Source organism: Peromyscus maniculatus, chromosome 10, assembly GCF_049852395.1.
Source record: "Peromyscus maniculatus bairdii isolate BWxNUB_F1_BW_parent chromosome 10, HU_Pman_BW_mat_3.1, whole genome shotgun sequence".
In the NCBI taxonomy this organism is placed as follows: Eukaryota; Metazoa; Chordata; class Mammalia; order Rodentia; family Cricetidae; genus Peromyscus; species Peromyscus maniculatus.
The window spans coordinates 101042118-101056227 of NC_134861.1; the positions used below are offsets into that span (position 1 = coordinate 101042118).

The 14110-nt window shown below is 38.9% G+C and overlaps 1 protein-coding gene across 5 annotated transcripts in view; it reads left to right on the plus strand.

Moving 5' to 3' along the window:
• The window catches only part of Ccdc18 (coiled-coil domain containing 18), a 126104-nt gene that overhangs the window by 73294 nt on the left and 38700 nt on the right, over positions 1-14110 (plus strand). For all 5 annotated transcript variants that reach the window (XR_006061704.2, XM_042257819.2, XM_042257818.2 and 2 more), the window contains 3 exons: positions 6400-6516; positions 9649-9816; positions 11292-11434. Coding sequence is in view for 4 of the 5 variants with exons in the window: in XM_042257819.2 (XP_042113753.1) it covers positions 6400-6516; positions 9649-9816; positions 11292-11434 (428 nt within the window). In the remaining variant the exon portion in view is untranslated. The remainder of the gene's footprint in view (positions 1-6399; positions 6517-9648; positions 9817-11291; positions 11435-14110) is intronic.

Here is a 14110-nt window from a genome sequence, read left to right on the forward strand (position 1 = left end):
GGCTCAATTTCAGTGTTTCAAGCAGTAAAGTAACATTAGGAGATTGTGGGAGCCCATTCTGGGGTTCCTCGTGGCTTTACCCAGCAGGTCCGAATAGAGGATGATCAGGACCACGGGCCTGAGTGCAGGTGTCTGAGATGGTCTGCACTTGTCTGTGCTGGGGGAGGAGGTCTTTTGCTCCACCCCTTGGCGTCTCTATAAAAACCCTGGACCAGAGACAGTCGGGGCCCGTTGGAATAGGTTCCAGGCCCTCTCGAGGCTATTCTGTATTTTCTATCTGTCTATCTCCACAAGATTCTCCGCTATAAATCCTTCTATCTAATATTTCCTGCTGCTCGCACTCAAGAAAACTCTGGGAAGCTGTGGGGGTGGTGGGTAAACGCCCCACAGAATGGCGCCGTGAACAGGGACTAAAGAAAAAAAGGGACTAAAGAAAAAAAGGGACTAAAGAAAAAAAGGGACTAAAGAAAAAAAGGGACTAAAGAAAAAAAGGGACTAAAGAAAAAAAGGGACTAAAGAAAAAAAGGGACTAAAGAAAAAAAGGGACTAAAGAAAAAAAGGGACTAAAGAAAAAGGAAAAAAAAAGGAACAAAAAAGGGGGACTAAAGACAAATGAACAGGGACTTAAGACAAAGTAATAGGGACTAAAGATAAAGGAAAATAATAGTTTTATTACAGAGTTTTTGGTGAAAGTGCTGAGTCAGCCCTGCCAGTGGAAAGGCATGCCGGTGTTATGGAATATATATATTTATATATATATATATATATATTTTTGGTGAGGCAGGGGTTTTATCCTCGAGAGAAAAGGAAAGTGGACTAGAAGGATGTCCGATGCTGCAGCGAAATTCTCTTCTGTCAAAATTTTCTATCTTCTATCCCTTTCTCAATTTCTATCTGTGATAAGTATAAGGTATAGGGTAGTAATATAGTTTAGGAAAAACTTAGAAGTATAAGATTGTGTAGGAAAAAATAAGTAAGGCAACTAGACAGAAAAACTCAATTTTCTAACTTTGGGGGCTTTGAAAGCAAACTGGGGAAAAAATCTTTCTTTGGGCTTTTCGGGTAGTAAAAAAGCTCTTCTTGGAGCTTATGGGGAAGGAAAAGTTTCCTATGGAAGCTTTTGACCTGGGGACAGCTGAAATGCTAAGTCCAAGCAGCAGGAGAAAGTAATTTCTCCCTGAGGCAAAAATGGAGGTGTAAGAAGTCAAAGTTTAAAGTTGGGAAGTTTTGGGAAAAGTTGGTCTTTCTCCTGGGGGGAAAAATCTTTCTCTTAAACTCTAAAGCTTTTCTTGAAAAATTTTTTGGGAAAAATCTCTCTAAAAAGCCTTAATCTTTCTCAAAAGCTCTTAAACTTAAAAACTAAAGCCTTTAACTCTCTCAGAAGGACAAAAATTAGAATCACCTGAAGATATTAGTATGGGGACCACCTGTGATTATAGCTCTAAGGGAAAACAACAAACTTAAGACGGCAAAACCTCTCTAAGTTCTTTCAGGCTTTAAAAATCCTCTCTGCAATGCAGGAGGCAGGAACAAGTTTCTAAAAACGTCTTCTAAGCTCTGTCTCTTCAAGCTAGTAAAAGACAGTGGGTCAGAGTACCCTGAGGGAAACACTTGGGAGAGTGTGGGTAAAAAGCTACAGAGAGCCCAAAAGGGCAGGAAACTTTGCCTGAGAAAAGCAAAAAAGCCAAACTTTTCAGTTACAGCTGAGCTGAGGCAGCAAAGGTTCGGAGTGAGGGTTTCAGAATGAAAAGGTTCTAATTGTCCTATGCAAAGATTCCCTGAAATTGTTAGCATTGTATCCTCGCTTCTGAGCAAAAACCCAGAGGCGACTGGCCAACGTCTCTGAGTTGGAGTGCATTTCGGGGATACTAGGGTTCCTGCAGTTGTAAACTTCCTGGAGCACAGAGCTGAGGCAGGAAGGTGCAGGACCCAGGGAAGATTGCTAATGAACAACCAAAGCTAAAGCTGGTGGGAACGACACAGTTATCTGCTTTCCTACAAGTCCCGGGTTGATAGGTCCACAACTGCAAAAAGAAATCTGAGAAAAAGCTTCCTATCAGAGAAAGGACCTTTCTGTAAAACAGAAAACAGTGAAACTGAAAACAGTAAAGCTGAACTGTGTCTGAAGCAGTCGTGCTGCTGAGTCAGAATGTTGTCTGGGGAAAGAGCCCAGCCAGGGCAAGACCGGACTATCCAGAAATAAAGCTTTCTTTTCTGTCAGAAAAAGCACCTCTTTGAGAAAGCTTTGTTTCAACTGACTCCCTGAGATGAGGGAATGTAGCCCTAAGGGGTGATTGCCTCTGGCATAAGCTCTGTCCTTGAGCACCCAGACAAGCAAACACAACCCACTGAGGGACTGGGCCAGGTGAAGGCCTAAAGAGGCAAAACACCTGTCCTAATGGGAGTTGAGAAATGGCAAAAACCTCCGTTGTTAGATTTTCAGTCTGTACGCAAACCACACAGACCCTGAAAACAGAAACGGACAAAAAGCCCCTACCTTCAGTAGCAGGGAAAGCCACCGCTCTAGTGTCGGAAACTGTTTTCTGGGGTAGAGGGGATAAACTGAGACCAAACTGGGAACTGTTTGGGAGAAAGACTCTGAAGAAACAGAAGGGACAGATTCCTCCCCAGAAAATGCATGACCTGACAAAGCTGCTAGAGTTTGAGGCAGATTCAGGGGGAGAAAAAAAAGCCCCTACCTCCAAAGGCAGCTAGCAGAGGTACAGAGCCACAGATAGATACCTGAAGCTCTGCATCTGGGGGGGGAAGGAACAAGCAAAATGAGAATAAGATCAGTGGGAGAAAATCTCTGAAGGAGCTATGGAAAAGCTGTTGTAAATGATCTTGTTTTTCACTGACTGGCTAAAACAAACACAAGCCCCGAGGAAAGCTGCTATCAGAAATGCCAGCCTCAATGCCGGCTAACGAGGCAGGTGTGGTTCTGATTCGGGGGCCAGTGGCTGATGAAGTTGAAACACCTGTTGAAGCCAGCTGAGGAGAATAGAAACCTCCCAATGTTCCATAACTGAAAATGTAAAATGCTTGTTCAAATCTCCCGTTGCAAAGGCAAGAGACTTTGTTCAAACTTTCCGGGCAAGAATTTGTAAGCAAGTCCGTTGACTCTCAAGCCCAAAAAGAACTATGGGAAATGACTCATATAAGGGAAATGATATAAGGGACTGATATTATTATGGACTGATATTATTATGGACTGATATAAGGGAAATGCATTCTGGGAAAGGCAGTTTTTCCGCTAAAGATGGCGACATTGCCCTGAAACACTTTTGTCAACTCGAAAATACATTCATGGTAAACTTAAAATACAGCCTTTAAAAAGAAAAAGGGGAAAAGTTGTCTAAGGGTTTAAGTGTCAGTTCCAATGAAAAATTGAAAGGATATGGAACTAGGTGCTTCGTGGTTTGGGGCTCCGTTGGTAAAATGCCTTATTTACCCTAATAGCCATGCAAAGTTTTTACGGCAGTTGGATGACAAAAAGCTACCTATAAGAGCAAACAAGTCACTTTAAAATCCTTAAAATACCACCTAATAGCTATGCAGTATTGGTGAAGAGCTTTACAGAAGCTAAATGTGGTAATTTCACCCTCAGTGTGAAGTTTTTTGGTAGAACGAACCAAAAATACTGCTGTGATAGAAACGTTTGTCTGAATTGAGGCATTTAGGGGAACTATTATGAATTTGGGTGAAGGGACAGCCTCTAGTTAAAAACTATCTACCACTGACAGTGCATCTCTGCCGGTCTGGAACGGCTGAGAGAACTGGCAACTTTAGAGTGTGGCTTCGTCCCGAGAATGTTACAATCCCCTATCAACAAGTATCACAACTCTATAATGACAACACTCACTAAATCCCAGTGCTTTATAACAAAGCTAACTATAAACTGTAAACTTTAAAAATGATATATGTACTTCCTGTCTAGTTAAGAGAATCTTTATAATAGAGATAGTGATAATAATTAAGAGTAAGAAGTAGAAAAATGAAAATAAGATATATGAGTTTGTAGAAATTGTCTTGTTATATCTGTGTTAAGAAATCTTTAGGTGTTTGCTAAGTTAGATATATGCTAATGGTAGCCTATATAAGTTTGTAAAATAGATCTATAGAGTTCCTTTAAGAATATAAGCTTGTAAGAAGTATCTAAGGTAGTCTTAAGACATATAGTAATAAGCTTGTAAGATGCTAGTTGTAAATGTAAGTTTAAATAAGAAATAAGATGGTATATGTAAGAATTAATAAGAAATATATTTGCTAAAGTAGTTCTATAGTTTCCTTAAAGTATAAATAAGTAGATGTTAATATGTGAGTTTGTAAAAATGTGTAATGTTAAGTGAGTTTATGCTTAAGCACATGTGTGAGTTTGTGAAAAAGTGTAAATGTTAAGTGTGAGTCTATTAATGTATATGGTGAAAACACCTGAGACACAGGAGATAGTGTCCTTGTAGACTGCAAGGTAGACAGTCTAAATGGTTTCAAAAGCTCCAGAAGCCACTAAAAAGCTAAGAATGGCAGAGGCCAGAACCAGCACAAGGCATCCGCGGCTGAGATCCATGGAATATCAACGCAACACAGAAAAACCTGAGCTAACAGCAAAAACGGTGCAGTTTAAAATATTACTATAACTAAAAAGGTCTGTCTGTGAGAACAAAAGTTGCAGAGACGCTTGTTTGAACAAAAATTAACTGCAAAAAGTTTTGGTTGAAAAACATCTCTTCATATTTGGAAGTGAAAGTCTGATACCAGAATTTATTTCTTGTTTGAACTTTTTGAACTTAAAATGAGATAAAATTACAAAAACATTTTGGTTATAGATTTCTTCAAATTTGGAAGGCTAGTACCAATATTTATCATTTGAATTTTGGTACTTAAATGAAATGAACAATAGAGATTTCATTGCAATGGGACAATTTTGAGCTTACTTATAGTAATGACCTAGGAACGGTTTTCTGGAATTGGGTTAAAAATGAAACTGTTTAAATGAAGAAATGTATTTCTACTTAGAATCAAGATGCAATTTTGTGTATGCGTATATGCTTTATTAACTGGTGATTTATGAGTTGTTTTGTGAAACTGTTTATGTAAAAATGAAATTACTTATGGAACTGGTTTTATGTTACAAATGGAACTGTTCAAACAGATAAGTTTGGGTTCCTCTAACTAGGTTTCAGACTTTGTTTAAAAAATTATAAAAAAAAGGAGGAGTTATGAGATTGAATTATGTTCGCAGAAACCTATTGATATTAATGCACCCTGGTTTTGTGGAGTTAAGAAAATATTTAAGTTTGATGTAAATACATCGAAGTTTTTCCTATGTTCTGTTAACAAGAAAATTCAAATGATTGAGTTAAAGTTGTAAGACGGAGAAAATTGTTAACTATATATAGCACCATATATGCTAATTCAAATGGTTCTGTTAAGAGTTTGCTTTGAGTTGTAAGATTGAGAGAATTGTGACTATGTATAGCAATATTTGTTAACCTGTTAATGGTAATGATGAAGCTAAGGGATTCTTTAAGTTTGTAGTCGCCTTAAGAGTTTTGGTTTAGAAAGGGCTTGAGGCAGCTAAGACTGCTTTGGTCACCTTGGACCTAATTCAAAAGAGAAATGCCATTTATATCATCCTTTACTCCCATACTGGGAGGTGTAACAGCTATGGAGATTGCTGTAAGCCATTAATAGTTATTTTTTTATATATTAAGAAGGGGGGACCTGTGGGAGCCCATTCTGGGGTTCCTCGTGGCTTTACCCAGCAGGTCCGAATAGAGGATGATCAGGACCACGGGCCTGAGTGCAGGTGTCTGAGATGGTCTGCACTTGGCTGTGCTGGGGGAGGAGGTCTTTTGCTCCACCCCTTGGCGTCTCTATAAAAACCCTGGACCAGAGACAGTCGGGGCCCGTTGGAATAGGTTCCAGGCCCTCTCGAGGCTATCCTTTATTTTCTATCTGTTTATCTCCGCAAGATTCTCCGCTATAAATCCTTCTATCTAATATTTCCTGCTGTTCGCACTCAAGAAAACTCTGGGAAGCTGTGGGGGTGGTGGGTAAACGCCCCACAGGAGATAAATCTGTAAAATATTGTATAAACAATAAGTATTCATTAATTAATAAGTCATTTTTTTTTGAGACAGGATCTCTCTCTGTAGCCCTGGATGTCCTTGAACTCACTTTGTAGATCAGGCTGCCCTGGAACTCACATGATTTGCCTGTCTCTCCCCTCCGAGGGCTGGGATAAAGGCATGTGCCACCACACCCAGCCTTGACTTTTCTTCCTTTCTTTCTTTCTTTCTTTCTTTCTTTCTTTCTTTCTTTCTTTCTTTCTTTCTTTCTTTTCTTTCTTTTTTTTTTTTGATGTTATATTTTGCTTTTTTTTTTTTTTAACTTTAGGTCAGACAACTGGATTCAGCATTAGAAATCTGTAAGGAAGAACTTGCTTTGCATTTGAATCAATTGGAAGGAAATAAGGAAAAATTTGAAAAACAGCTGAAGAAGAAGTCTGAAGAAGTAAATTATTCTTTTATTTAGGAGAATTTTCAAGTGTTTGTTGTTACTGTTGTTTTAATTTTGTGATAGTATTTTCAATATACTTTATTTTATTTGGGTTTTTTAAAGACAAGAATGGTCTAGAGTATCCAAGGCTAATTTCAGACTCGCTATATAAGTAATGGTATAGAACTTATGATCTTCCTGCTTCTCCTTACCAAGTGCTAAGATTACAGGTGTGTACAAACATACCTGGTTTACATGGTTCTGGGATGGACCCAGGGCATGCTAGGTCAGGTTTTCTGCTACTATACTAAGACACCATGACCAAGGCAACGTAGAGAAGAAAGAATTTATTTGGGGCTTCCGGTTTCAGAGGGTGAGTCCTTGACCAGCATGGCAGGGAGCACAGCAGCAGGCAGGCACTGGGTCTCCAGCTCAGAGCTTCATCTCAGACACAGCCATGAGGCAGAGAGTAAACTGGGAATGGCTGAGAAACCACGTTTATTGAAAAGTCACTTGACCATAAATCTGTGAATTTATTTCTGAGATACAATGAGGTCCATTATGCACACATCTTTAATTTTCAGTGACCATACCTGTTGTATGAACTATTTTAACTTTTTTTTTCATTTTTCTTTATTAAGAAATTTTCTACTCACTCGACATACCACCCACAGTTCTCACCTCCTCCCTCTTCCCACCCCCAGCCCTCCCTCCCAAGCCACCCCACATCCCCACATCCCTCAAATCAAGATCTCCCATGGGGAGTCAGCAGAGCTTGGCACACTGAGCCTAGGCAGGTGAATGGCTGAGTCTTTTGCAGCTTCAAAGTTACCCCCAGTGAGATACCTCTAACAATGCCCCACCTCTTAATCTTTCCCAAACAGTTCCATCCACTGGGGACAAAGTATCCAAATATATGAGCCTGTGGGAGCCATTCTCATTGAAACCACCACATTAGGCAGACTCTGTCAACTGAGTTTCATCCTCATCTCCTTAATATGCTTTGACTGTATATTTTTATATACATTACATTAAATGTAATTTTTGTTTGTTTTTTGAGACGGAATTTCTGTCTTAACAGTATAGGCTGTACCATAACTCACTTTGTAGACCAGTTTAACTTCTATATATATGACATTAAAAACAAATTCTAAATTATATATTCTTTAAAGAACAGACTTTCTTTTAGTATAGCATAAAATAGAATACCTTAAAATTCAAATTCACTTATTTTTTAGGGAATCAGAATAGTGAGTTAGAGTTTTACAATTATTACATAGTAATTTTAATATAAAATGAATAATATTTAAAGCACTGTTTTAGACATAGGAGTATAAAATTCTTCAAAACTTTTAACTTTTTTGGTGTTGTTGGTTTTTTTGAAACAGATTTCTCTGTGTCATCCTGGCTGTCCTGAAACTCATTCTGTAGACCAGGCTGGCCTCAAACTCAGAAATCCACCTGCCTCTACCTCCCTAGTACTGACAAAACTTAAAAATTTTGTTTTTGTTTGTTCTTACTTGAAGGATTAAGAATTAGCTTTGTAGGGGGACATGGTGGTACTTATTTATAATTCCAGTCCTTGCTTGGGTGGCTGACTTAGAAGGAGCATAAATTTTAGATAAATTTTAGTCGTTCCTGAGCTACTTAGTTTTAAGCCATCCATGGCTACATAGTGGGATACTATTTTTTTTTTAAAAAAAATAGGTTTAGCAATTAAACTTTATTGAGATAAATTTTTCAGTTACTAGATTAAAGACCTTTCTTGAAGGGCTGAAGAGATGACTTAGCAGGTAAAGATACTTCCCCCAAAACTGATGATGACTTGTGTGCTATCCCCAGAACCCACATGGTAGAAGGAGAAAACTGACTCCTCCAAGTTGTCCTCTTACCTCTACATGTATACACACATGAAACAAAAATTATACTTTCATTAAGAGTTGTCTCATTATCTCTATAACCTCAGCATCCACCCACATAGACAGGTAAGGCCTTGCTATGTAGCTCTAGCCAGCTTCTAATTCATAATTCTCCTGCCTCAGCCTCCTAAGGGCTGGAGTTTTAGGTGTGCAGCCTCATACCTACCTTAAAGACATCTTTTAAAGGAATTTTGGAGACCAGCGTACAGAGATCTTAAATATTTGTAGTGAAGTTTCATAGTTGATATTGTTATTCTTATATGTATTAGAATATGAATAGTCTGGATCAACTTGCTGCAATATTATTTTATAAACTACTATAATATTAACACTATGTAGTATGATAAATATCACCTGATTTTATTATGTAGTGATTTTGGTTTTATATCTGTAAAGGGGAAAGTTCATCTATATCAATTCAGGGCTGCCTCTGTCTTTTCCTTTCTGGGATGGGTTGCACAGAGCATTCTCCTTCCTGTAACGTGAAATGTGAGATGGTGTGTTGTAGTCTTGACCTAGAAGAAGCTTTTGTGACTTGAGAGTAAAAGGTCACATAAGAACAGTTGACCAGCTGTCTTAGGGTTCTACTGCTGTGAAGAGACGCTATGACCACAGCAACTCTTAGAAAGAAAACATTTCATTGGGGTGGTTTGCTTATAGTTCAGAGGTTCCATCTATTATCATCATGGTGGGACATGGTGGAGTACAGACAGACATGGTGCTGTAGCTGTAGCTGAGAGTCCTATATTTTGCAGGCAACAGGAAGTGGTCTGTGACACTGATGTTTAAGCAAAAGAATCCTCAAAGCCTGCCCCCACAGTGACACGCTTCCTTCAACAAGGCCACACTTTCCAATAGTGCCACTCCCTATGAGCTTATAGGGGCCAATTACATTCAAAGTACGATACCAGCCCATAAGTATAAAAATGCTTTCCTTCTCAGAAAGGAAAATATTTCAGAATCCTAGCCTGCCAAAACAATGTATTGCATAGGAGCATTTAAAAATCATGCCAAACAAGAGCAAACCCTATTAACATCTCCTGTATTCATAACCCTTTATAGGAATAACCCTATATTCATCTCCCCAGTCAGAATAATGAACCATGCTGTTCTCCATGACCAACTATGCTACATGAAAAGTGGGATAATTAAGAAAGATAGCTTTTACATTTGTTGTTTTTTATTTGAAACATTTCATTGTAACAAGGAATATATATATCTTTGCTAGATATATTGTTTGCAGAAAGAGCTAAAGATAAAGAATCATAGTCTTCAAGAGACTAGTGAGCAAAATGCTATTCTACAGCATACTCTTCAGCAACAGCAACAGATGTTACAGCAAGAGACAATTAGAAATGGAGAGCTAGAAGATATTCAGACTAAACTTGAAAAACAGGTATATATTATTGACTAAAAATAGTTTAATTTTTATGAAATAGAATTTAAAAATCATTTGCAGATTTTTGATTAAGAAAATGTAATCCAGGATTGGGGATTTAGCGCAAGGCCCTGGGTTCGGTCCAGGGGGCAAAAAGACAAAATAACAGAAAATGTAATCAGACCTAGATCCCCTACTAAGATGGCAATATTTCTCATGCCATAAAATTTTATTATAATTTAGACTTCTTGACTGAATTTTTCTTGAATCTAAATTTAATACCTATCCAAATTATTGCATTTTCTGATGTCTCCATTTTGAATAACACATGTAGTATAACATTCTTTAATGAACTAGAAAAACAGAACAATAAAAGAACCCCTTTACCCCCAAAATAGAACTGCTACTGAACTAAACAGTTAAGTCATGGGATTGTAGCCCATGGTACGGTTCCTGTATAGCACACACAAGACTGTGGGGTCAATCTCTAAGACCACAACAAAGATTTGTTTAAATAAAATAAATATGTTATCATTTCACTGAAAGAATCCTAGACAATATGATAATAGAGACGAGAGACTAATTTTGTTTTTGTTTTTGTTTTATTTTTGTTTTTTGTTTTTTTTGGATTATAAGACAGGGTTTCTCTGTGTAACAGCCCTGGCTTCCTGGAACTTGCTTTGTAAACCAGGCTGGCCTTGAACTCACAGAGAACTACCTGCCTCTTCCTCCTGAATGCTGGCACTAAAAGTGACTAATCTTTTTTATTTCTTGTACACTTTGTCTCAATCTCTTTCATATATGTTCCATTTTTTTCTTTCAAAAGAAATACAATTTATAAAAAATATGAATTATTTTATTTTATTTAGTACACTCTAATTTTTTATCATATCTATATGTCTGAATTTGTCCTCAGCCCCCCACTCCCTTTTTTTGACATGAGAAGTAAGAACTTTTCAAATTGGGATAATAAAAAGGGAAAATTTTACTATTTTATTCATTTTTTAACCTTCTTTCCTGTTTCCTTTTTTTCCTTTTTCTTCATTGTTGTGCTGATGATTGAGTTTAGGGTCTCACTTTTAACAGGCAAGCACCCAGTCTCACCTGGACTTGTTCAATTCTTATTACTCTCACTTTACTGTTAGATGTGCTCCCTTCTATAAAAATAGTAAGTTATATATGAATAACTTATTTCTATTATTAAGAAGTTAGTTATGCTTTATGGTTTCAAAGCATCCTGGTTTATATTTTGATTATACTGTTAATACTAAGTTTAAGTTTTGAAATGGGGTCTTTTTATATTGCCTAAACTGGTCTGGAGCTCCTAGACTCGGGCTGTCTTCCTGCTTTAGCCTTTCCAGTGTCCAAGGCTATAGTTAAAATTCTACTACACCAGCTTGAAACTGAATGATATATTTATGAAAGCATTTTTCTTCTGTAAAATGTTGGAGTGTAATTGAATTTAAGCACTTAACTGAAAGCTGCCTTACCAGGTATCAAAGCAAGAACAAGAGCTTCAGAAGCAAAGGGAAAGCTCAGCAGAGAAGTTGAGAAAAATGGAAGAGAAATATGAGACAGCCATACACGATGCAGATTTGAAAAGGCAGAAAGTTATTGAGCTTACTGCTACTGCCAGGTAAAATTTGAATATAGTAGTGTTTTTCTTGTTTTTTTTTTTTTTTTTTTTTTTTGGCCTTCTCAGTTTTGTATCAGTAATGTCTGAGTTTCAGAGTTTAATAATAATCCAGTGAGATATTTGTGTGAGGAATTAATTTCTTCATAACCTATGTTCCTGCAGCATTTTGTTGATCTCCCTCATAACCTTCATTATATCCTTTTTTTGTATTATAGTATAGTACTTTTGCTTTCTTACATTGAAATATGAACCCTATTTAGCTTATTTTGGGGTTCCCCACAACATTTGGGACAACTAGCACAAATCCTTATACTTTATAGGCACTCAGCAACTGCTGTATTAAATTACAAATAACACCGAAAGTTGTAGGCAAAGATCTCACGCTGGGGGAACTCTCAGGGAACCTAATTGGTTTTTTGTTTGTGGTGGTAATCTAATTGTACTGAAATGTGATTTTGATTGTATGTTAATGAATAAAGTTGTCCGGGGGTCAGAGCTATTAGAGCCATAGCAAGAGTGTGGCGGTGGTGGCACACGCCTTTAATCCCATAGATCTCTGTGTGTTCAGGGATATAGCCAGCATTGGAGACATATGCCTTTAAGACCTAGGGGGCTGTACATTCAGACAGTGACGAGGCCGTCACATGTTTGGGTTTACAACCAATGAGAAGGCAGAACAATAATACTATAAAAAAGGCGTACAGACAGGAAGTAGCCCTCTTTCGCGAAGCTGGGACAGCAGGAGGAAGGGTGAGATTTTAGCTCTGAGCTCTGACCTCTCGGCTTTCTCTTTTACATTGTTTCTGTGTTTCTTATTTAATAAGACAGTTAGTTACATCAATATCTGGCGCCCCACGTTGGGCGCCATTTGTTGCTGGAGGGCTTCTCTCCAGGTTCCCCAAGCCCCGCAGTCCCACATTTGTTTGTTTGTTTAAAGATTTATTTATTTATTATATATACGAAAGAGGGTGCCAGATCTCATTACAGATGGTTGTGAGCCACCATGTGGGTGCTGGGAATTGAATTCAGGACCTCTGGAAGAGCAGTCAGTGCTCTTAACCTCTGAGCCATCTCTCCAGCCCTGTTTTTGTTTTTTTAAAGACAGGGTTTTTCTGTGTAGCTCTGGTTGTTCTGCACCTGGCTCTATAGACCAGGCTCGCCTCAAACTCAGACCTGCCCCCCCCCCCCGTGCTGAGATTAGAGGTGTGTTTTGCCACCGCTTGTATGTGGGATAAATAAAATAGTTGTCAGCTTTGACTGGATATTCAAAAATCATCTCAGTGAATCTGTGAGCTGAAATATAGTTATCTAGATTCCACTTTGTCAATAAGAATTGACATAATTCCAACCTTTTTTTATACCAGTAGCAGTCAAGTGTGAACTTACATTCAGAAATTAAAACCTTATGTCCCCAGATTTCCTTTCTCATTGATAGCGATTGAATATTAAGATAGGGCCCTTGGGCTTGGAGTAGTACTTACTTTACCAGACATACTCCTTGATAAGTCTTTGCACCCTGAAGGCCTCTCCGCTGACGCATCAAACTGAATCAGACCAAACTGGAAAAGCCCAGGTTTAATGGGTAAAGGGTTCCCGGGTGATTCCTGGCCCCTCAGAGAGGAGACAGGGCCCAGAGACAGGAAGAACCACATGTCTGTTTTCTGGGATGCAGATTAAATACCCTGTGGGAGTGGTCTTGAGCCTCTCTGGAGAGGAGCTGTGTTTGGCTGGCTTTGAAGGGGTGGGTTTGGGGAAAGAGATGGGGGAGGGGAGTTGAGGTGGATTTTCCACCAGAACATTCCAGACTCTTTGGTATAGGATGCCAGGGTGCCAGGGGCTGAGGTGGAGCTCCCACCCAAACACTCCTCTCACAGTGCCAGTGAAATCGTCTCCCATCAAGATTTCTCTTTTGTGTTGACAGGTATCTATCCACTAATTACAGCCTTTCCACTAGTGACTTTGCGAGTGTAAGCGAGTGTTACAACTCTGGGGGGAAGGTATCCTGACTGTTTGGGGAGTCAGGCTATACCTGGAGTTGGGGTGTGGTGGGGGATGGTCTCTGCAGGATATAGCAATCCACTCCTCTCTTCTGGAGAGACACTACAGCTGAGCTTTGCTCAGCCCCCACATAAGGGGGCTTCCCAGCAGAGCTCTGCTTCTTCTCCAGCCCAAGATGGTGCTTCTTTTGCTTCACTCTGCTAAAGGGGAAACCTTTGCAAAAATGTAGCAGTCTCCTCTGGCTCCTGCAAAAAGTTACTTTTTCTGCTTCAGCCTTGCTCATTCTGCTAAGAGACGTCTTAGTCAAGTTCTTCTATTCTGCTCCACCTTGCTCAGCCCCCTAAGGGACATCATAGCTGATGAAAATCTTCATACCAAACACTCTTTTGAGAAAGCGATTTATCTGGGAAGGAGGAGTCCAGGAGAGTGGCTGCCTCTACCAAGATGGGAGTAGCACAGACCACAACTGAACAGGCAGGGTGGTTTATACAGGGTTCCTTAGGGGTGGGGTTTCTCCAGGGAGAAGATTTTCTGTTCAGAGTTTGGTTAGTTTTTCCTGCTCAGGGATTGGTTACTTTTGTTGGTCAGAGACCAAGATGGCCCTGATTTCAGAGCCAAACTGTTTCTTTCACTGGCTTTTTTTTTTTTTTTTCTTTGCTCTACTATAATGCCAGGGCA